The 24327-nt window shown below is 35.3% G+C and overlaps 1 protein-coding gene across 1 annotated transcript; it reads left to right on the top strand.

The window, feature by feature from the left end:
* The first annotated feature begins 835 nt into the window (after window positions 1-835).
* LOC120086958 (armadillo repeat-containing protein LFR) lies at window positions 836-3593 on the top strand. The gene is made up of 8 exons (XM_039043815.1): window positions 836-1131; window positions 1292-1461; window positions 1640-1764; window positions 1852-2102; window positions 2244-2349; window positions 2436-2574; window positions 2662-2789; window positions 2917-3593. The coding sequence occupies exons 1-8, from the start codon at window positions 933-935 to the stop codon at window positions 3170-3172; spliced, it is 1374 nt and encodes a 457-aa protein (XP_038899743.1). The 5' UTR covers window positions 836-932; the 3' UTR covers window positions 3173-3593.
* Window positions 3594-24327: the final 20734 nt, after the last annotated feature.

Below are 24327 nucleotides of genomic sequence, written 5' to 3'. Positions count from 1 at the left end.
GGTAATTAATGATGAAGTTAGGTTTTTGAATGGAATAATCATTTCTATTGGAGTGTTTAAAAAATTGAATTCAGAAGTTTGTGTTCTTTATATGAATACTTTATAAAAAATTTGTTATGTTTTGAGAATGGAAAAAAATTGGAAGCTTTTTTGTTTTTATCTTAGAAAAGTTAGAAAAATATGTGTGACAAAATCAATTTCATTTACAAAAACAGCACCAGATATCTCAAATACAGACAATAATTACCAATTTAACTCAACTCAACTCTGTACACCAAATAGAGATAATGTAACTCTCCATATAATTTAAGTATTGACATAATAATTACCAATCCAACTCTATGCTTTTATCATCCCTAAGATTGCAGTTCATGGCAGTCCACGAAATTGGGAAGAGGAAGGGGATGGCCACTGGCAAAATGGGAATGGGGAAGGAGAAAAGGAAGCGCATGGTTTGTCAACTACGAACTCCACGAAAACAGAAATATCCACCTAAAAATCCTAAAAAATCTAAACCAAAACAAACAAATAAACTAAATCTTTTTTTAAGAACCAAGAAAAAAAAAGGGTGAAGGCCTACAATGTAGACTGAATAGTACTAAACTCTCGAGCCGGGCAACTAATGAGCCACAAACTAAGCAGCAAAAAGTGATTTTGAAGAATCAGACATGGGACACTAATAATTTAAGGAGAAAACAATTGAAACACTCAATTTCGAAAGTCCCTCATTTTGGGCCTGGCTATAAAAGCTTGCTGAGAATTGGGCTCATAACTTGGGCCTATATTCGTGGGCCATTCGCAGTTCATCTCATTTGACTTGGTGGGCAAATTCAATCTGCTTCTTCGTGCCCTAATTCGATTGTCACAGAATCGGATCGGATCGCCATTGCTGTCGCTGAATCACTCGAAGTTCAGAGAGAACGGGATAGGCCATGCAGAAGAGAGACCAGAACAAGTTGGCCGGAAATGTTGGTGGCGGCACATCTGCGCCTCCGGCTAAGCGAGGCCGTCCATTCGGCAGCGTAAACAGCAACGCTGCCGCTGCAGCAGCAGCCGTCGCAGCCGCCGCCGAGACCTTGGCTCCATCGGCACTCCTTGGCCCTTCTTTTCATATTCATACTTCCTTCGCCGGTCAGTTAACTGAAACCCCTTTCATTTTTTCTCATAATTTGAGACACTCCATATTGGAAAATCGGCTGAAAAGTTCATCCAGTCTTTAAAATTGTGGTTGAAGCTGAGGCATTTCTTTGATTAAGTTCCATTTTTATCTTAAAATTAATCGCTCGAGCAGATCAAAACAATAAAAGGATAGTGTTGGCTCTACAGAGTGGATTGAAGAGTGAATTGACGTGGGCACTTAACACTCTCACTCTGCTCTCCTTCAAAGAGAAGGATGATATGCGGAGAGACTCTACTCCCCTGGCTAAAATTCCCGGCTTGCTCGATGCTCTTCTTCAAGTTGTATGTATTACATTAACCACTTAGTCATTTTCTCGCACTTTCTTTCGTAATGAATGAGTATGATGTCGAGCTTCGTATGTATAGACATTTGAAAGTGGAAAAAATTATTACTGTGGTTGTAATTGTTCAAGTAAATCCCGAGATAAAAGATATTATTATCTTGTGTTACATCATGCAGATAGATGATTGGCGTGATATAGCACTTCCGAGGGATCTTGTAAAGAAGCAAAGGGTCAGAACATTAGGTTCAAATTCTTCTGTAACGGGGTTTGGAAATGAATTTGAGGCATTGGGTTCAAATGGGTATGCATAAAATGATTATCCGCCATTGTTTCTTTATGTTTGCCCGGTTTACTGAATGTTAATTCTAACATAACTCACGCCTGGCAGTCTGAGACCTGGTTCTTCAGCTTCAGAATCAACGGGTCATGCTTCCAAACCATCTCCTCGACATTGGTGGCTTGATGAAGATGGACTATTTAATCTGGATGATGAAGGACGAGCAGAAAGACAGCAATGTGCTGTTTCTGCTTCAAATATCCTCCGAAATTTTTCCTTCATGCCAGAGAATGAATCTATTATGGCTCAACATCGACATACTCTGGAAACAGTGTTTCAATGTATAGAAGATCATTGTACAGGTGAGAAGTTCATGACCCTAAGGAATACCTGATTAAAGAGTTTCTTGTAGACATCTCATGTCATCAGCATAGTTGAAATTTAAAGTGCTGAAAAGGAGTATTTCTGTCTGGATTACATCTGAAAGCTTTAATTGTTGACAGAGGATGAAGAACTTGTCACGAATGCACTGGAGACAATTGTGAATTTAGCCCCGCTGCTCGATCTTCGTATTTTTAGCTCATCAAAACCAACTTACATCAAAATAACGTGAGAACTTTGATCTACCCCTGATTTTTTAGGCACACCTGAATGATGATTTCATGCTAATAAATTTGCTTTATATTTTTTGACAGAGAAAAACGTGCAGTCCAAGCTATCATGGGAATGCTGGGATCTGCTGTCAAAGTTTGGCACTGTGCTGCTGCAGAATTACTTGGACGATTGATAATAAATCCTGATAATGAGCCTTTCCTTCTACCCTTTGTCCCCCAGGTTTGTTTCTGTTAAACACATGTACTGTCTTCTGTTGTATTATACATGATAGACCGTAATATAGTTTCCACTGTTGAATGTTATTAGATTCACAAGCGCTTAGTTGATCTAATGAGCATCCCAGCATTAGATGCATCAGCAGCAGCCGTTGGTGCACTGTATAACCTCGTCGAAGTTAATATGGACTGCAGAATAAAGCTGGCAAGCGAACGATGGTAATTCAATTCTCTCGAGTCCTGACCTCTTTAGAGAAAACCATAGACCTCAAATTCTTTCATAACCATTTGACCTGTATTAGATACTGAAACATTTTTGTTTTCTTGGTGTTTCAAATTTAACAAGGGCGATTGATCGACTTCTTAAAGTAATCAAGATGCCCCATCCTGTTCCAGAAATTTGCAGGAAAGCAGCAATGATATTGGAGAGTCTTGTATCTGAGCCACAGAACAGGGGGTTGCTCTTAGCATATGAGAATGCATTTGCGGAAATACTCTTCTCCGATGGAAGATATTCAGATACATTTGCTAGGATATTGTATGAACTAACATCCAGACCAAACAATAAAGTTGCAGCTGCTCAAGGTGTATGGGGGATGTGATCAGAAGGGCTCATTCGTCTGCTCGAGATTACTTACTTAGTACTTGCTACCAATTCAAGCGAAGGGCTCACTACCAGATCATTGCTAACATGTAAATATATCAGCTCTATTGGTTTATCCGCGATAAGAAGAAAGTCTACTAATTTTCAAGCTATCAATCATTGGAATCAGTATTTCTCAGTGGGTACTGCTCACTTGTAATCTGTTGGAAGTTAGTTGTATTTCCAATACTAGAGTGCTCAGTGTGTATGGTTGGTGTCAATATTGATATTCATAGATTATAGCTGGAACATATGGTATTTGTAGAAATCGTAACTTTAGTACTGTTTTTAGGAGTATAAACTTTGTAAGATAGTTCACTTGTTTGGTCATGTTTCTAATGTTTTCTTTTTAATATGGTAAAGAAGATACGTATTACATAGATAAATGACGCTAGAACGTTAAGTACTGTTATTATTTATTTAAAATATAATTTTCATCTTTATTTTGAGTTCCCTACTCTTTCAATAAATCTTAAATTTCACTTTCGTTTGATAACTATTTCGTTTTTAGTCTTTGGTTTTTTAAAATGTCTATTTTCTCTCAATTTCTTAGAATGATTTATATTTTTCTTAATTATAAAAGTTGAATTTTTAATCAAATTTTTAAACAAAAACTAGGTTTTAAAAACTATATGTATTTTTTAATTTTTAAAATTTGGCTTGGTTTTTTAAAAATATTGTTAAAAGGTATATAACAAATCAAATTTAGAAGTGAAATAAATATTTATAGGTTTAATTTTAAAAAATAAAAGGACAAATGGTTGTCAATGAGATTTTAGTTTTTGTAATTTAAATCAACTCTTAAATTTAGTTATTCAAAGTTAATTTTCATCGATATTGGTTGAATAATGATAATAATTTTCATGTAAGAAAAGACATTATGTTGATATATTTTCAAAATTTAAAAAGAAAATGCTAATAGAGACTATCAAGGTGGGGGATGTGATTACTTATAGTTATAGAGTTCATCTCTAACATTTATCTTGGACATCAACTCAAATACTACCTCTTTGGTGATAGGGAGTTGGACATGGCTGGTCCAACACTCGAAGCTTTAACTTTTCATTTGCGGATGTGCAAACTCCAAGCTTACTTTTGAGATACTTTGGGCTTGGGTCCGTCTATAGGTTTGGACCATTCCCTGAACAACCCTCAAGAGAGTATATTTTTTTGGAAAAGATTTAGAGATTTACCTATTTGAAAATTAATATTTTACAAATGGCATAAACTTGAAATAAATTTCGTATCTAGATTTCTGCAAAAATTTGTGACAAATTTAAGCTTATGGCATCTCTCTCTTATTAATTTTGAGTTTTTGTATAATTTTTTTTTATTAATACAAAATGTCACCATCTTTTATTTTAATATTTATTTGTTTTGAATAATCATTAAATACATACTATGTTCTAATTAATGGTTGAGTTTTCATTTAATGCTTTATTTTTTAATTTAATTCTCTTACTGTTAAGGTATGTATCCCTATATTATTTTAGGAATATGTTTTGAATAATCATTAAATACAGAATATATTATTACCTTTAAACCATTTATTTCTTTTCTTAACCAAAATGGAATATAACATAGAATTACATGTTCTTATGCTTAACAACAAAGTGGAATTGTAGAAAGGAAACCCAGACGTATTATGGACATGGGGCTAAGTCTTTTATCTCAAGTCTTGTTACCTCTAAAATTTTGGGATGAAGCTTTTTCCTCAACTGTTTATTTGATAAATAGGTTGCCTACTTTTGTTCTTAAGAACAAGTGTCCCTTGGAGCAGTTGTTTGGTATTCAACCTAATTATCCTTCATTGATTTTTGGGTGTAAATACTTTCCTAATCTTTGATCCTAATAACACTCATAAAACTCTCTTTTAGATCTAAACGTTGTACATTCATTGGATATAACAATTCTCATAAGGGGTATAAATGTCTTCCCTCTGATGGTTGTATTTTTATATCTTGACATGTTATTTTTAATGAGTTTTGCTTTCCTTTTGCTGCATATCATTCCTCAAATACTACACTAATTCATCCTATTTTCTCTCTCTTGTCTCCTGAGAACCATACTCAAGATAGATTTACTCTTCTTCAGTTTCTGATAATCTTGATCATCCAAACCCTACTAATGTGCATCCTTTAGACACAAATATTGTTGAAAATTCTTCACATGATACTATACAGGATCAAACTTCACAGGATAATCATCAGACATCAATTTCAAATGATAACAATCAATTTTCAGTCTCTCCTCTTGTCACTCCTCCTACTTCAGTTCCTCTTGCTTTTTCTCATCCAATGATAACTCGAGGTAAGTATGGTATTTTTAAACCAAAAGTTTACCTAGTTGATTATACTCAAACTGAACCATGTGATGTTAAGAAAGCTTTAAAACATTCTCATTGGAAGAAAGTCATGAAAGATAAATATCATGTTCTAATTAAGAATAATACATGGAAACTTGTTTCTCGACCATGTGATAAAAAATAATTGTCGGATGCAAATAGGCGTTTAAAATCAAATGTAATTTTGATGGATCTATAGCAAGATATAAAGCACGATTAGTGATCAAGGGGTTTCATCAAACTGTTGATATTGATTATACTGAGACTTTTAATCAAGTGGTTAAACCTGTCACTATTCATGTTCTCTTAACTCTTGCTCTCATGAAGGATGGACTATATGACAACTAGATGTTAATAATACTTTTCTTCATATATTGCTTACTGAAAATGTGTTATGGAACAATCTCCTGGCTTTAAACAAGGTGGTTCCATGCCTTTAGTGTGTAAACTTACCAAAGCATTATATGAACTTAAACAAACTCCTAGAGCATGGTATGAAAGATTAAGTTCTTATCTTCATAAACTTGGTTTTGTAACTTCTAAAGCTGATAATTAATTGTTGATTAAAATGTTTGCTACTTCATGTTGTTATATACTGATATATACCGATGACATTATTATTATGGGAAGCTCCTCTTTTGAGATTGCAAACATTATCCATACTCTCCATAATCAATTTGCCTTGAAAGACTTAGGCACTCTGAGTTACTTTTTGGGAGTTGAGGTTTCCTATCCCAAAGCTGGAGGTATTTTTTCCCCCTCAATTTAAGTTTATTATGGATTTATTAACACAAACAAAAATACATGAAACTAAGCCTATATCTACACCAGTGGTAAATGGACCTATACTTTTAGCACGACAAGGAGAATTATTTCATGATACATAATTATATCGAAGTGTTGTTGATGCACTTCAATATGCCGCTATTGCTCATCTTTATTGTGTTAATAAGGCTTGTTAATTCATGCATTCTCCAACAGTTCTTCATTAGCAATTAGTGAAGAAAATTTTGAGATATCTTAAGGGAGTTATTGACCATGGATTTTTTTTTGAATGCCCTACAAATTTATCTCTTCATGGGTATGCTGATGCAGATTGGGCATCTGATCCGGATGACCGAAAACCAACATCTGACTTTTGTGTGTTTTTTGGAGGAAACTTAATTGCTTGGGCCCTGAAGAAGCAATCTATCATTTCTCGATCTAGTACTCAAGCAGAGTATCGTTCATTGGCTTTAGTTTCAATAGAAATGGTATGGATTCAATCTTTACTTCTTGAACTTCGGTTATCACTTACTACTACTCCTATTTTGTGGTGTGATAATCTAAGTGTTGTGCATCTTAATGTTAATCCGATATTACATTCTAAAACTAAACATGTTGAGCTTGACATTTATTATGTTCGAGATGTCGTGTTTAAGAAACAGGTGAACATTCGTCATTTACCAGCGTCGGAGCAGGTTGCTGATATCTTTACCAAACCTCTGTCAGCCTCTAGTTTCTTAAAGCTTAAAAACAGCCTCAACATTCTTGCGTGGGGGGTTAAGGCAGCCCATTAAGTCAAGATTATTTTTTCCTTTGTAAAGGCCCAAAGCCCAAATCAAAAAGGGCTTTCTCTCATGCATTTTATGTTTGAAGATTCCTCTTCTAGAAGCTCTCTATTTCGGTTGCCATAGTGAAATATTCCAGTGTGTGTGAGTGTATAGTAAACTTTTTTTGGCAAGAGTATTTCATCCCAGTTTTTGTTATTTAAAGGGATGTTGATTTCTCATATTAAATAATAAATTTAGGGTTTTCTTTTGCACTCTGATTGTCAATCTTCTCCATGAATTTCTTTCTTGTTTTTAACTTTAGCTAGTTAGCTTTGCAGGATTTTATCTCTCTTTCATTCTCCTTTGTTTGGCGTTGGTTGGATATCTTCTGGTGGTTTACTCGTTTTCCATCTCCATTTTTTTTTCAGTGATTGATGGGTATGTTATTGAGAAACAATTTGTTCTATAATTTATTATCTGCATCTGTTATATTAAGCAGGCAGAACCCTTCATGTAGTTAATAAATGTATATTTGTTATATTACAGTGTATATTGTACCTGATATTTGTTTTCCGGTATGTAACATATATTCGACATATTTTTAGAAGTTTAAATTATTTCACTACAAGTAATTCAAGTTTCCCTATTTATTATGATGATTATTTCGACGAGTTGGGTAACTATGTTAATTACAGACTATCAGATGTTATCCATGCGCAAATATCATTCCGACAATTAGAACATGCTTTAATCGCCATGTTAGTTTGATCTATAGTTGACATCCCTAATTCTGGTTGCCCTTCTTCTATTTGTATGTTTCACACTATAATGTCAACATAATTAGTGAAGTTAACATTCATATATACAAATACATTATCTCATTTCAAACACAGAAAAAACAAACACCTTTCCGTCATCTATTAATATAGATTGTTCCTTATTTGACGGAATTACTCGACTAGAAGAACTTAGAAGGCGTTGGCTTTTGCACATGTCATTCCGATCTTCAACCATGTTGCTTATTGCCCTAAATCCTTATATACTTGATTTAACTTATATATACATCATTATATATCACATGTCACATAGCATAACGAACAAACACCCACATAGTTAACTATATATTAACCACATTACAATTGAAATGCAGTATAATCACAAAGGGATATATGAAATAACATTGTATCCTTAATTTAATTCGATTTGAGGATAAAAATATATATAATTTGAATTTTGGATAAAATTTGGAATATGGCCAATTTTCAATTTGGGATGGATTTGAGATTTTATCCCTAATTTAATTTGGCTTCGGGGATAGGAGTCTAAATTTGGATGTTTTGAATGTGTACATTTTACAAACTACGAGACTTTGGGAGAATTAGGACACCAATCCCAATAGAAAACATGTGGCCTTATCGGAATTTGCTTCAACTTTAATTTGGGGATGTTGGGGTTGATGCCCTAAAGTCTCGTATCCTGTAGTTTGTAAACATATTTTGTGAACGCTTGTGATGTATAATATATGATATTTACTTCACTTCTTAACTTTGCACATTGGATGTTTTATTTGCTTTACCATAAACCAATAAACTAAAATCCCTAGTTGTCATTACGTAACTTAAGCATGTATGTGGTGACATATAAGTGGATCATGTCTTAAGTGACAACCAAAGTGGTATGTAGTATATGGATATAGGAAGAAAACCTTATCCTGGTAACGCTACGGATGCGGCCCGCTTTGTGGAATAGTTACAAAGGTTATAACTTGCTATAGATGATCTGATCCTGATCATTCATGTGTGGACGTGCAAGCGGGGGCGTCCTATAGAAAGAGTTTTTATAATACCTGATCACAAAGTGTTAACGTCTCGTCATATAACCCCGTTCATGACAGAGACTTCACTTCACAAGGATGACCATAGGCAACATGACCACAATCTTGAGTGAGTTGGGAATTCCTATCATTGAGGGCGGTCCTTTGATTTGCATGGGTGCGAGTGGCCAGATCGCCGACTCAAACCTACCACTTTGGGGATTCGTCTGATTTGGGAGCTGGGAACTCAGCTACACAAGATGGAGTTCGAATGCATATTTGCTGTCTCTTATACACATCTAGATGTGTATAAGAGACAGGATTTGGGAGCTGGGAACTCAGCTACACAAGATGGAGTTCACTCCTTCTTCGAAGCAGGGGTAAGTAGAGAGATTGCTCCCTTAAGGGTTAATCTCGGAGCTTGAACGATGTGGCGCCACATACCTTCTCATGGCCTGAGAGTTGTTCGCACATAGCAAGACTATGTTGTATTGTTCATTAGAGGGATCGGTGATACTTAAGAAGTAAGATGTAACTATAGGGGCAAAATGGTAAATTGGCCCAACTATAATTACGAGCATCTGTGAAGGGTCATGTATTGATTATTGGTTATATCCGATGGATATAGAAATATATCTATGGTAAGAAGAGTTCAGTCGTCAGTCTTTAGTAGAATGCCTGGCAGTTAACAGATGGTAGATATCGTGGCTAAAGAGTTTAGTCAGTTATTCATGTGTCGTTGGAGCTTCGAGTCATAAGTCTATAAGGACCCCTTGGTAGCTTGGATACAAGTTGAGAATCAGTTTTTGGATCAGTTTGAAATGTTCAAATTGACAAGAGGAAGTTCGATTATATATGATATAATGGAACTAGTTACTTATATATGATATAATTAATTTTATGTATGAGATATATTAATTTGGAGGAAATTGGATATAAATATGATTTATATCTAGTGGAAGAAAGGTACTATGGTTAATATATGATATTAAACCATGGGTTATGAATATAATATGATTATATTTATTATTTATTAATTGGACAGTTATGGGATAATTGGCTGGCGTCTCTTCTGTTTTCGTAACCGATGAGTAAGATGAAGAATCGTTTTGAGACGCTTAAATAGCTCACGGTGTGTTGCAATTCTAGAGGGTCACCGCTTAGTAAATTAAAGCCTATACATAGTGCTGTTTATTGAATGATCGCTTACACCCGCGCACGCTACTTACTAAACGATTGCTTATCTTTTACTAAACGATCATTTAGCACCTGAGCTTTACTAAATGATCGTATAGATAATCACTTAGCTTTTCCTACACGATCGTATACTTCACCTAAACGATCAAGCATTTTGTCTATACGATAGACGAGTCTTTCTCTCACTTGCTTGATCGTTGTATACGATCTCTTTTCTTCCTCCCCTCTACCAAATCCAAACAGAGCCCATTCTTTGGATTCTCATTCCGAGAATACTGAGGGTTCCAAGTGGTGGTGTCGTCCCTTTTTTTCACCTGTTCGTGGTAGACGATTGGGTGTTGCTGAATGATAGCTTGCCGTTTCAGTGAAAGCGAGATTTGCTGCGAAGAAGGTTTTCAACTGGTAAGTTTACATATTCTTCTATTTATTTATCTCTAAGCATGTCGGTAATTTAGTATTATGATGCATATATGTATGTGTGAATATAAATGTGATAATTCTGTCACAATGTTTTTGGAAAGATCCGCTTCCGCTCAGAGGTACTCTTGTATAAGAATTCCTTCAATTGCTATCAGAGCCAGGTTTCTAATATTCTAAATTCATTGCTGCAAAGAATTGCATTTACATTCTCGGTGGGTGCAACATGTCTACTATCTGTTTTAATTGTTAAATCGTTTGTGGATGTGTGGATTAATGGAGTTTTCTAGGATGAAACCTCGGTTTGTTAAATTCTTTTACATTTTTAGTTAATTGTAAAGGATCTTGCGCTTTTGGGCATAATTAATTGCTATCGAGTCTGTAATTTTAAAGTTAGTTTGAGTCTTAAGTCGTTCGTGAAGAAGTTCGAAGCAAGAGTTGTTTTTCGAGGAAGAAGACGATCATGCGTTGGTCGGGTCGTATAGACGATGGAGTAAACGATCGCTAAGTATCGGATGCTCGGGTGTCGTTTAACATGTGCACGCACTTGACAATCGTATAGCTCAGTAAGCCTTATCGCTTAGTTATTGACTATACGATCGCAGAGTAAATGAGTGGTAAATCATTTACCTTTCGTGTGTTAAACGATCGTCTAGACCATCAGGCTTCGCGGACTCGTTGTCGTCTATGCGATCGTTTAGTTTCGCACTATCGTCTAGTGTGCGCTACACGATCGTTTACCTAGAGATGTTTATTAAACGATGGAGCTTTACCCAGCGGTTCAAGACTTGGTTCGCTTGTGAACCGGTTTGCTCGGTGGAAAAATGTAATAGATAGAATTTTCATTCTATTTTTGTGTTGGTTCATCCCGGTCTATTAATCTATGGTTTTATACTTGTGATGTATGGTTTATTTTATATGTCATATGGTATGCACATATAGAAAAATCCCACCTTAGGTTATGCATTAGTCATGCATCATCTCTTTATTATAAGTGTTATGATTTAGAGAAGCATGATTTAAATTACGTAAGTGCATGCTTATGCATCATATAATATAAGAATTATATTTATGCATGCATTATTTATTAAGAGTTATATTTATAAGCGTAATAAATACCTCGTTGTGTGGCAATGCATGTTTTAGTGTTTTCTTTTATAAAGGTTATAAAATGAAATTAGAACTAAAATAAAAAATAAAAGGTTAAAGTGTAGCAAATCTATCTATAAGGGAACTTTTGTCTAAGGCGGGTTCTGTCTAAACTGGGGTATTTAAGGTAATGGCAACGCAACACCCCTACCTGGGAACCTACCTGGAAAGGTGAATTAGATGGATTTGATGCATGCTTGCAAGTTAAGGATAGTCCATTAAAGAGTTTAAATGTGACTACTTAAACTTGTTTTATTTCGAAGACAAAAGTTGTTTTTTAGCACATTTAATAAATGATTTAGACTATAATCAGTAGTCGGATTGTCTAGGTTAATGAACCCCTAGGCAGAATATTCAGTGGGAGGTACTTGGTGTAGGATTGTATCAGCAATAGCAGAAGCACAAGGATCATCTAAGCACTTAAATTCACTAATTTTGGCAAAATATAAAGCATGCTCTTGTAGAAAAACAAGTGAGTTTCAAGACATAGCTTTTGTATAACTTCTTCAAAGCTCCTTCTCTAGCTACTATCTTCTTCAAATCTTGCTGCAGACCACCTCAGATCTTTCCCACTATTCTCTTGGTGCTCTAGATTGAGTTGTGTGACTCAAAAAAAGCTTGAATCAAGGGATGATAAAGGAGAAATGCTCACTGCAGTAATCTTGTTGAATAGCTCTTTCTTCAAATCGAATTTTCTCTCAAATTCTCTATAGATTGCATGCCCGATTTTCATTCCAATCTCTTCATTATATTGTAGATCAACATGCAAAGGAGAGACTTGCATGAATTGCAGCTCATGCTTTGAGAAGACAAGGCAAAGAGAATGTTTCTTGTGTGAGCAAGTGAAGAAATGGATAATGGAAAATCAACATTTTCCACTTTAATGTTTTGTTTTATAATTTTCCAATTTTATCTCAAAAATCAAAATTTTATTTTATAAAATCTATTTTGATTTTAAAAATGAAAATTTTAATTAATTATTAAATAAAACTTCATTAATTTGTTATCAAATATTAAATTAATTTTAACACATATCCATCTATATATATTTAAATCATATTTAAATATATAAATTCTCCTATCCTGTTTAATTCTGAAATTAAACATATAATTATATCTCATATAATTACTAATTCCCTTAATTCTAATTTGAACGATTCAAATTAACTTATCACGCTATTCTAGAGCTAGTTCGTTACGAGCTAGTAGGGGGACCTCGCGGACCTACAGATCATAGGCTCCAACGTTCCGAGATTAATTAGCTAAACTCATTAGATCAAATTAATCTCCATTCGTTAACTAATAGGTCACTACATTAAAGCCCATAGTTGCACTCCCCTCACTGTAAATATATTATGTCCACATGATTTAACCATAATCAGTAAGTCGACACTTTACAGGTTGTTTGTAATAACGGCTAGGTCAAATATCTGTTTTACCCCCGAGATTATGTCTTATTCAACAAGTTCCTACTGATCCTAATGAACAATTGGTTTGTGATCCAATCACTAAACCAAACTCTCCCAGCCTAGTGAAAGGGTGAGGCCCCTTGTTCAAGACTTGGATTCAGTACTCGAGAGAACAACCTTTCTCCTATCCCTAAATCGGGTAGACGTGAACTCTGTCTCGCACCATATGTCCTCAACTATCTATCCTGTGTTACCCCTGAAATGGGAGTCTTATTGAGCCGGCGTTGTTGAACCAACCCTCACTTATGAAAATCTAAGGGCAATCCCGAATAAACAAGAGTTCATAGTTGGCTCAGGATTAAGATCGAGTTACCTAGGTCATCTAGGTGAAATAGTCGGTCTTAAATAGTAAACAACGTTATAAAGTAAGAATGACTTATTTCTTGGTCCTGATCTTATGCAAACTCATTGCATAGGATGCCCTCACTCCTCATGTCATAAGATGTACGAATTAGGATCACATCGCATGTAGCACTTTACAACTCTTTGTAACAACTAAAGAGTAGGCATCATCCAATGGTGTTACCTGAATAAGGTACCCAACCTTATTCATGTACCATAGATCATTTTAACTATTTACTCGAACCTGATCCACTCTTATGTCTCCACATAAAGTTCAAGTACTCATACAATAGTCATGGGTTTTAGTTTATTGGATTTAGACTTTTATACAATTTATGAAATCAATAATAAGTATATTAATTATAGAAAATATTTATCATTTTACAAATTGTGGGTTTTAGGACATAAAACCCAACAATACTTCCACTTGAACTAAAACTCCAGTGGATCAATATATACAAATATATACAATGTTGAGTTTACATGGAGAGAATAAAATATACAAATACAATAAACTAGGGCATTACAATACCCATAAATTCTCCCACTTACCCTAGTGATACAAAACTCGTAGACCTAGTCCTACTAGGGGACCCTTGAACACTTTAGCTAAGAGGGCCTTCGTAAATGGATCAGCTAAGTTGTCTTTGGAAGCAATCTGGGTGACAATTACGTCTCCTCTGTGTACAATCTCTCTGATGAGATGGTACTTCCGTTCGATATGCTTTCCCCTTTTATGGCTTCGTGGTTCCTTTGAATTTGCAACTGCTCCACTGTTGTCACAATAGAGAGTGACAGACAGGTGCATATTAGGAACTACTTCCAGATTCGTCAGGAACTTTCTGAGCCATACTGCTTCTTTTGCTGCTTTGCTTGCAGCTAAATACTCAATTCGATTATGGAGTCTGCAATACAACTCTGCTTGATGCTTCTCCACACAACTACTCCTCCGTTAAGAGTGAATACTGACCCTGAAGTTGATTTCCTTGAATCAATATCAGTCTGAAAGTCAAAATTAGTGTAACCAGTATGGATCAAATCCTTAGCACCATACACGAGCATATAATCTTTCGTTCTTTGAAGATACTTGAGAATTTTTTTAACTGTAGTCCAATGTTCATGACCAGGATTGTACTAAAATCTTTTGACAATTCCTATGACATAGCATATGTCGAGACGAGTACACAACATTGCATACATCAGACTCCCAACTGCAGATGCATATGGAATTCAATTTATCTCCTCAACCTCTTGAGGTGTCTTAGGACTCTGTTCCTTAGACAGGTGAATTCCATGCATAAAGGTAAAAATCCTTTATTGGAATTTTGCATTTTATACATAGGCAACATCTTGTCTATATAAGATGCTTGGGATAGTGCCAATGTTCTGTTCTTGCGATTCCGAACTATTTGGATTCCAAGAACATACTGTGCTTCTCCCAAACCTTTCATTTGAAATTGTGAAGCCAACCATCTCTTAACATCAGCTAGATATTCTACCTCATTCCTAATGAGTAGAATATCATCAATATACAACATCAGAAAAGCGACAGTTTTGTTGACAATTTTCTTGTATACACAAGGTTCGTCAACATTTTGTTCAAAGCCATAAGATTTGATCGTAGCGTTAAATCTCATATTCCAGGATCTAGAAGCTTGTTTTAATCCGTAAATGGATCGATTAAACTTGCAAACCTTGTCCTTTTGACCCTGCTGTATAGGCCCTCCTGGTTGAGACATATAGATACTTTCTTCAAGATAGCCATTCAGAAAAGCTGTCTTGACATCCATTTGCCATATTTCATAATCATAAAATATGGCTATGGACAAGATTTTTCTAATAGACTTTATCATGGCAACTGGAGAGAAGGTTTCTTCAAAATTTACCCTATCTCTTTGGGTAAACCCTTTTGCCACAAGTCTAGCTTTGTAGGTCTGTACCTTACCAGCTTAATCTCGTTTTCTCTTGTAGATCCATTTGCAACCGATGGGTTTTACCTCTTCAGGTTGATCTACAAGATCCCAGACATAAGTGAAATACATAGATTCCATTTCGAGGTCCATGGCTTTAATCCATTGGTCTTTGTTCACATCGTTCATTGCTTGATTAAGAGACAGTGGATCCTCTAAACCATCATCTGGTATAATGAATTGAGTTTTAATTAAGCCCATGTACCGGTCAGGCTGTTGCACAACCCTTCCACTACGACGAGGCATTCTCAACTCTTGAGAAGGATGTGAATTATCAGTTTCACAACAACTCTCGTTGACGGACCTGCTTTATTAATAACTCTTGTTGAAGGACCTGCTTGATCAACAACTTTTGTTGATACATTTGTCGTTTCTCTGGACATTTCTTCTATTACTAGCTTACTAAGAGGTTGATGGTTCTTTATATAATCTTCCTCTACGAAGGTTGCATTTGTCGATACAAATACTTTATCTTCCTGAGGATCATAAAAGAAACTACCTTTTGTTTCTTTTGGGTAGCCTACAAATAGGCATACTTTTGAACGATATTCCATCTTTTTAGGATTTTGTATCAACACATGTGCTGGACAACCCCAAATCCTGAAGTGACGTAAATTTCCTTTACGTCCCATCCAGAGCTTGTAAGGCATTTCAAAAACGACTTTCGAGGGAACTATGTTCAAAATATACACCGTAGTCTCAACTATGTGTTCCCAAAAAAAATTTGGTAATTGAGCATAACTCATCATGGAACGAACCATATCCAACAAGGTTCTGTTTCTCCTTTCTGCCACACCATTCTGCTGAGATGTGCTAGGGGCTGTGAGTTGAGATTGAATTCCATGTTCTATCAAATAGTTCTGGAATTCCGTGTCCATATACTCACCACTTCGATCTGATCAAAGTGTTTTAATTTTTTTACCTAATTGGTTCTCAACCTCAGCCTTATACTCTTTGAACTTTTCAAAAGTTTAAGACTTTTGGTGCATTAGGTAAACATGTCCATACCTAGAATAATCATCTATAAAACTGATGAAATATTCATACCCTTCTCTTATTCTAAGATTTATAGGCCCACAAAGGTCTGAGTGAATCAACTCTATGGGTTCTTTAGCTTTAAGACCTTTTCCAGAAAAAGATCTTTTGTCATTTTACCCTCGAGACAGGACTGACATGGTGGTAATGAATTGTTTTCCAACTTATTTAGATGACCGTTCTTAACCAATCTCCCAATCCTGTTGAGATTTATGTGACCTAGTCTCAAGTGCCAAAGATAGACATTTGGAGAAATCTTCTTCTTCTTATGAGTCCTAGCAGTTTTAAACATCTCTATGTTCAAAACAGCTTTGACCTCAGTTGATTTTAACATGTACAAGTTATTTTCTAATTTTGCAGAGCAAATTTGTTTAATTCTCATTTTGATGAACACTTCATCATTTTCAACATAAACTTTAGAAGGAATATAATATACATTTTTCAAATAAATATACTTATCTCCTATAAATAACTTCATATCTCCCACTGCTTTGGTTGAAACAATCTCCTCGGTCCCTACCTTAAAGATTGTTTCACCTTCTGTCAACTGTCTCCAAGAACTTGTTTCCTGTGAGATAGTACATACATGATTAGCGGCACTTGAATCAATTATCCAGATTTTATCATTTTCCACTAAACATGCTTCGATAACAAATAAATCATATTTATCTTGTTGTTCGAATTCTGCATTCTTATCTACACAATTCATAATTTCAGATGAGTTGGGAAATCGAGGACAATCCTCTGTTAAAACTCTTTTGGTGTAATCAACTACTAGTAATTTGTTTGTTGATTTGATTTTACTGTTATGTACATCAGAAGCAAGTATTCTAGAATTCGACATGCTGATAAAATTAAAACAAATTATAATTAGCAAATTGTAACTAAATCCAAGATCAAGTTTTAGCAAAAGTAATAATGTACCCATAACCATTATTTATTTGCAATGATACTTTAGTGAGTCAGAATATGTGCTACCATGGGGCAGTCAGATACTCCTTCACTAAAACAAACAAATTTTGACCAAACACTATCCTCGGAATAACTCTTATTCCTATTGTCTCTGGAATAACTCTTATTCCTATAGTCGTTTAGTTATCGTTTTCAGTCAATATCTTTACTAACAACTTAGTAATTTTTGTAAGTGTGACCCACCATTTCAGATCTTATAAAACGGTATGAACTTGCCTCCGAAATAGAAGACAATATCCAAGACGGAACTATAAAACCCTATTCATTTTACCGAAGTCTGGGTTATTCCGAATCCTATATTACAACCCTCCATAGGGATAGCTGTCGCTAAACGACTAGCAAAGGGCCGCTTAAAGCTAACCAACAGGCGCAACATAAGAATCTCATGGTTCAGACTAATGGAGAAGACCGTAGGATATATTGACACATATCCTTCACCCACTTACTATGAACTACTTCCTCTGTTTACCTTGATATTGACTCATACAAAACACTTTCTGTAGGAGGTCACTCCCAGGGTGACACGAAACATCATATGAATCTCACGGTGTAAACTATATGAAGACGTGACAGTTGTAATCTATTTATCGTATAATAAACTTATATTTGAACAACTTCATCTTATTCACCGAAATATAGATTTAAGTTAAAAAAAATACTCTCCATAGGGAGGTCACTCTTAGGGTGACATGAAATACCACTTAAATTTGGATTGTGAACTCTTAGAGACGTGAGAGCTAAAAATAACATATCATATATGTTATTAATCTCCCATTGAAGTTTTCTAATAACTCTATCATATAGAAGGTATTAAACTGCCATTGAAGTGTTCTATTTGGGTAGATTTATACTTAGGTTCTTTTCGGCCAATAAAACAACCCTAAGTCTATGTGGTTTATCCAAGTATAACTCTTATAATTGGATTTTAACCTACGATGTCTAAGTGATAAACCATTTTATTACCTCACATCACTCACTATGCTCATAAAATCGGTTACCAATGCTCAATAATTCGGCCATAATTCCCAGGTAGGAGGTGTTTCGTAAACCGTCAAATTAAGTACCCCCACCCTTAGACATGATTATATACCGATTGAGTTTATAACCTAGGTTTTATAAGTTTTAACAATTAAAATAGGTGGTCAACCTACATGAGCATGCAACTGTTGTTTATGGATTTTAAATGTCTAACCTAAATTTATAACAACTTATAAAACTTTAGACATGCTATTCATCCATAAATACATGAGGCACACAACATTTAATATAACATTTATATTAAATACAAGAAACCCTAACATGCATACTATATATTATAACAATTATAACATACTTTCAATGCATGTAACATGCTTTCTATGGTGAGATTTCAAATCTAAATGGCATACTATATGCACATACAAGATTTGTTTAATTATAGCATTCATCAAATGCATAAATAATTAAACATATACTGATATGGTTATAGTTTTGGCAAAAACAATCAAATAGAAGCCTAACTATTACAGTCAGCTTCAAAACCGTCTTTGAACCGCTCCAAACCAAACCCAAGAACCTTGAACCAGATTGAATGAGTCTGAACCAGACCAGCCAAAACCACTTTAATCGGATTGAACCTTGAGAAAATCGGTCGAACCGGCTGCTCTTGGTCCAACCTCAAAGTCTTGGAAAGGTTGATCGTGTAGCACTGAAGGCTATCGTCTAGCTCCATCGCCTTGTGTTGTGAAAAGACTATATGATCGCTTCGTGTTTGCCTTAATTAAATGATCGTTTAGCTTTATCGCATAAAAACTAGACGATTGCTTAGTGTCTGCCGAAGGTCAACGATCGCTTAGCTCTATCGTATAGAATTATACGATCGCTTATCTCCATCGCTTAGTTATCATTTAGTTCTATATAGAACTAAACGATCGCTTAACACCATCGTCTAGTACTTCATGTCATTGTTTAGTATCTGCCGTAGCTAAACGATCGCTTAGCTCCATCGTATAGAACATCATCGTGTCGCTTAGCATTTCGTCTACACGACCGCTTAACTCCGCATTTAAACGATCGCTCAGCGCTATCGCATAGCATTTCATCGCATTGTTTAGCGCAATCGTAGCTAAACGATCGTGTAGTACCATCATATAGTAAATTCAACGTATCGTTTAGTTCCCATGCCAAAGATAAACGATCGCTTAGTGCTATCGTATAGTAAATTAAACGTATCGTTTAGCTCTCACAGGTACACGATCATTTAGCATTAAACATCACAACGACTAGCGCCCATTGTTATACGATCGTCTAGCTTTTCTTCACATTGTGTAGCGTCTGGAGCTAGACAATCACTTAGCAATTGAGCCTCAACAACGATTTTGAGCAAAAGCTGAAAAACTGGAACAACAGCTCGGCCTCCTTCACTTGTTCCTTCAATTACATCTTAATTTCAACTCTAATGACTCCAAATAAATTACAGACTCTTGCTAACACGTAAAAGCTCATTAAAAAATAGCCAATTACAAATTTAAATGAGAAACTAAATAGAATTAAAAATCCAAAACTCAGAAACCCATATCAGTGCATCAATTTCGTATTTCTCATATAAAACACCCACCAAACCAAAATTAAATCGAATTGAATGCTTATTTAATGCTCTAATATCAATTATAGGATTGTATCAGCAACAGTGAAAACAAGGATCATCTAAGCACTCAAATTCGCTAATTTTGGCAAAATATAAAGCATGCTCTTGCAGAAAAACAAGTGAGTTTCAAAACATACCTCTTGTAGAACTTCTTCAAAGCTTTTTCTCCAGCTGCTATCTTCTCCAAATCTTGTTGTAGACCACCTCAAGATCTTTCCCACTATTCTCTTGGTGCTCTAGATTGAGTTGTAGGACTCAAAACAAGCTTGAATCAAGGGATGAAGGAGAAATGCTCACTGCAGTAATCTTGTTGAAGAACTCTTTCTTCAAACCGAATTTTCTCTCAAATTCTCTATAGATTGCATGCCTGATTTTTACTCCAATCTCTTCATTATATTGCAGATCAACATGTAAAGGAGAGACCTGCATGAGTTGCAGCTCATGTTTGGAGAAGACAAGGCAGAGGGAATGCTTCTTGTGTGAGCAAGTGAATAAATGGATAATGAAAAATCGATATTTTCCATTTTAGTGTTTTGTTTTCTAGTTTTCCAATTTTATCTCAAAAATCAAAAGTTGATTTTATAAAATCTATTTTTATTTTTAAAATAAAAAATTTAATTAATTTCATAAATTAATTATTAAATAAAACTTAATTAATTTAATAAAAAATATTAAATTAATTTTAACACATATCTATCTTTATATATTTAAATCATATTTAAATATATAAATTCTCCTATCCCGTTTAATTCTCAAATTAAACATGTAACTATATCTCATATAATTACTAATTTCCTTAATTCTAATTTGAACGATTCAAATTAACTTATCACGCTATTCTAGAGCTAGTCTGTTACGGGCTAATAGGGGGACCTATAGATTATGGGCTCCAACGTTTCGAGATTAATTGGCTAAACTCATTTGACCAAATTAATCTCCATTCGAACTAATGGGTCACTCCACTAAGGTCCATAGTTGCACTCCCCTCGCGTAGATATATTATGTCCACATGATTTAACCATAATCAGCAAGTCGGCCTTTCACAGGTTGTTCATAATAACAGCTGGTTCAAATATCTGTTTTACCCTTGAGATTACGTCTTATTTCACAAGTTCCTACTGATCCTCTAATGCACAACTGGTTTGTGATCCAATCACTAAACCAAACTCTCTCAGCTGAGTGAGAGGATGGGGCCCCTTATTCAAGACCTAGATTCAATACTCGAGAGAACAACCTTTCTTTTATCCCTAAATCGGGTAGGCGTGAACTCCGTTTCACACTTTATGTCCCCAGCTATCATCCGGTGTTACCCCTGAAATAGGAGTCTTATTGAGCCAACGCTGTTGAGCCAACCCTCACTCATGAAAATCTAAGGGCAATCCCGAATAAACCGAAGTTCATAGTTAGCTCAGGATTAAGATCGAGTTACCTGGGCCATCTAAGTGAAATAGTCAATCTTAAATAGTAAACAACATTATAAAGTAAGAATGACTTATTTCTCGGTCCTGATCTTATGCAAACTCATTACATAGAACACCCCCACTCCTCATGTCATAACATGTAAGAATTAGGATCACATCGTATGTAGCACTTTACAACTCTTTGTAACAACAACAAAGTAGGCCGCATCCAACGGTGTTACCAGAATAAGATACCCAACCATATTCATGTACCATAGATCATTTGACTATTTATTCGAATTTGATCCACTCTTATGTCTCTACATAAAGTTCAAGTACTCATACAATAGTCATGGGTCTTAGTTTATTGGATTTAGACTTTTATACAATTTATGAAATCTATAATATATGAACACGAGGATTTCCATGAGTAGTGGAAGGATCTTTCTAAATTTCAATCATATATGAACATTACAATTATAATCACAAACGAAAATGAAAGGTTATGCATAAAATAGAAATGACAGCATGCTTTACTATGGATCAAGGACAAGAAACAACAAACCTTTGTAGACTCATCTTTAAGTTACTTGATCAGGAACGCTCGATCACAGCAACACAGCAATGCACAAACGTTCATCCAACACGACCACTATACTACACAAACACTATGCACATAAACTAAGCCCTCACCAAGGTCACGAACACCCCGAACACTGTGAATGGCCTCTACAGAACCTCAACAGCATCGAGTTGAGTAAGACACCACCAAGACGGTTACCTTGTTATTCTCGATGTGAGAATCCAGAGGGTGGGCTCTGTGTGGACTTGGTTTAAGGCAAAAAATTGAAGGAACCACAATTGTGTAAACTTTTGAGCAAGTAGGAGGTGGAATAACCTATCGTATAAATCGATACCCAATCGTTTAGGAAAAGCTATGGATCATCTAGCAAAATCTATGCGATCGTTTAGCTCATCGTCTAGCTGAGTGTCTATCGTGTAAGAACACTCCATGATCATTTAGTTAACTCCAAGCTGTCGTTTAGTAAATCTGATTTACTTAACAACTATCCGTGAGAACTTTTCAAGATTGGAAATCTCAAAATCACAATTTTGCAAATCTTATTTTCTTACTAAAATTAGGAAAATATTTTTCCTTTTATCTCATGGTTATCATGAAACCACCAATAACCTCCTACTCAATTGGTTATTAGAGAAAAAGAGATAATTATTCAATTATTTATATTATTTAATAATAAATGATAACTAACTTACCATAATATATTTATAACCTATAGTTTTAATATTTCATCTCATGAAACATATAAACCATAGCTCTTTTCTATTCCATGGAACTTAATGTAAATCTCATTTACATTAACCCTCCACTAGATGTATCTCATACATCATACCGATCATATCATATATAATTAAATTACTTTTTGTCAATCTGAACATTTTAGATCAACACCAAGAACTGATCCTCAACTTGAATCCATTGAGCTACCAAGGGGACCTTATGGACTTGTAGCTCGAAGCTTCAACGGTACGTGAATAACTTACTAAACTCTTTAGTCACGGGATCCACCATTCGTTAACTGCCAGGCACTCCACCAAAGACCGATAGTTGAACTCTCCTTACCACAGATATATTATGTGTCCATCATAACCAATCAACAGTGCGACAACCCTTCACAAATTGCTCGTAAGTACAACTAGGCCAATAACCATTATGCCCTTATAGTTACATCTAATTCCTTAAGTACCACTGAATCCTCTAATGAACATAAGTCATAGTCCTACTATGACTGAGTTCTCTCTTCCAAAGAGAAGTTGTGGCCACTATGTTCAAGCCCCAAAATCAGCTCTTAAGGTAACAATCTATCTACTTACCCTTGCTTCGGGGAAGGAGTGAATTCCATCTTGTATATTAAGTTTTTAGTTCCCAAATCAGACAAGTCCCCAAAAAGGTAGGCATGTTGAGTTAGCAATCTGGCCACTCTCACCCATACTAATCAAAGAACCATCCTCAAAGCAGGAGTTCCCAAAACACTCAGGATTGAGGTCGTGTCACCTATGGCCGTTTAGGTAAGATGTTTTCCAGTATCAATGGCGTTATATACAGGGTCTAGTCACCTTGTGGTCCAGTCTTATATAAACTCTTTGTATAGGACACCCCCGCTTGCATCTCTCACATAAATGGCCAGGATCTACCATCTGTAGTAGTTTACAATACTTGCAAGCCTTTACAAAGCGGGTCGTATCCGTAGTGTCACCAGGATCAAGTATCTCACCTTAATCCTTATACTACAGACCTATTTAGGTTATCACTTACGGCATGATCCACTTGTATATCACATATACATGCTTAAGTTTACATAAGATAACCATGGAACTTTGTTTATTGGATATGAGTAAATGCCAGAATGAAATAACAGTTATTTTATTCATAAAACAATGTGTATAATTACAAACAACGAGACTTCAGGAGAATTAGGATACTAATCCCAACAGTTTGTCCTACCTCGCTGAGGCATCATTGCAAAATAGAAGTCTTATCACTTAGGGTGCTTGGAAACTGTTTTGCTAAAACTAATTGGTTAAAATGTGGTTTTGTAAAGTCTTTTAAAAGTTTATTTGTTTTTTCAGCAACAGTTTTAAAAATGGCTACAACCACTATTAGTTTACTTGGTGCCGAAAAACTGAATGGCCAAAACTATTTGAGTTAAAAACATATGATCACGACAATACTCATCATCGAGGATCTGAAGTTTGTTCTTACGGAGGACTGTCCTCCTATTCTAACTCAAGACGCTACTCGAAATGTTTGGGGGCATACGAGTGATGG

This window comes from Benincasa hispida, chromosome 1 (genome assembly GCF_009727055.1).
Source record: "Benincasa hispida cultivar B227 chromosome 1, ASM972705v1, whole genome shotgun sequence".
NCBI lineage: Eukaryota > Viridiplantae > Streptophyta > Magnoliopsida > Cucurbitales > Cucurbitaceae > Benincasa > Benincasa hispida.
The sequence above is the reverse complement of the archived record's forward strand: the minus strand, read 5'-3'. Positions and strand labels throughout refer to the sequence as shown.

Coding starts and splice junctions, on each gene's coding strand:
- LOC120086958 (XM_039043815.1), top strand. CDS start 933: ATGCAGAAGAGAGACCAGAACAAGTTGGCCGGAAATGTTGGTGGCGGC. Junction 1,462..1,639: donor TCGATGCTCTTCTTCAAGTT/GTATGTATTACA, acceptor TACATCATGCAG/ATAGATGATTGGCGTGATAT. Junction 1,765..1,851: donor GAGGCATTGGGTTCAAATGG/GTATGCATAAAA, acceptor CACGCCTGGCAG/TCTGAGACCTGGTTCTTCAG.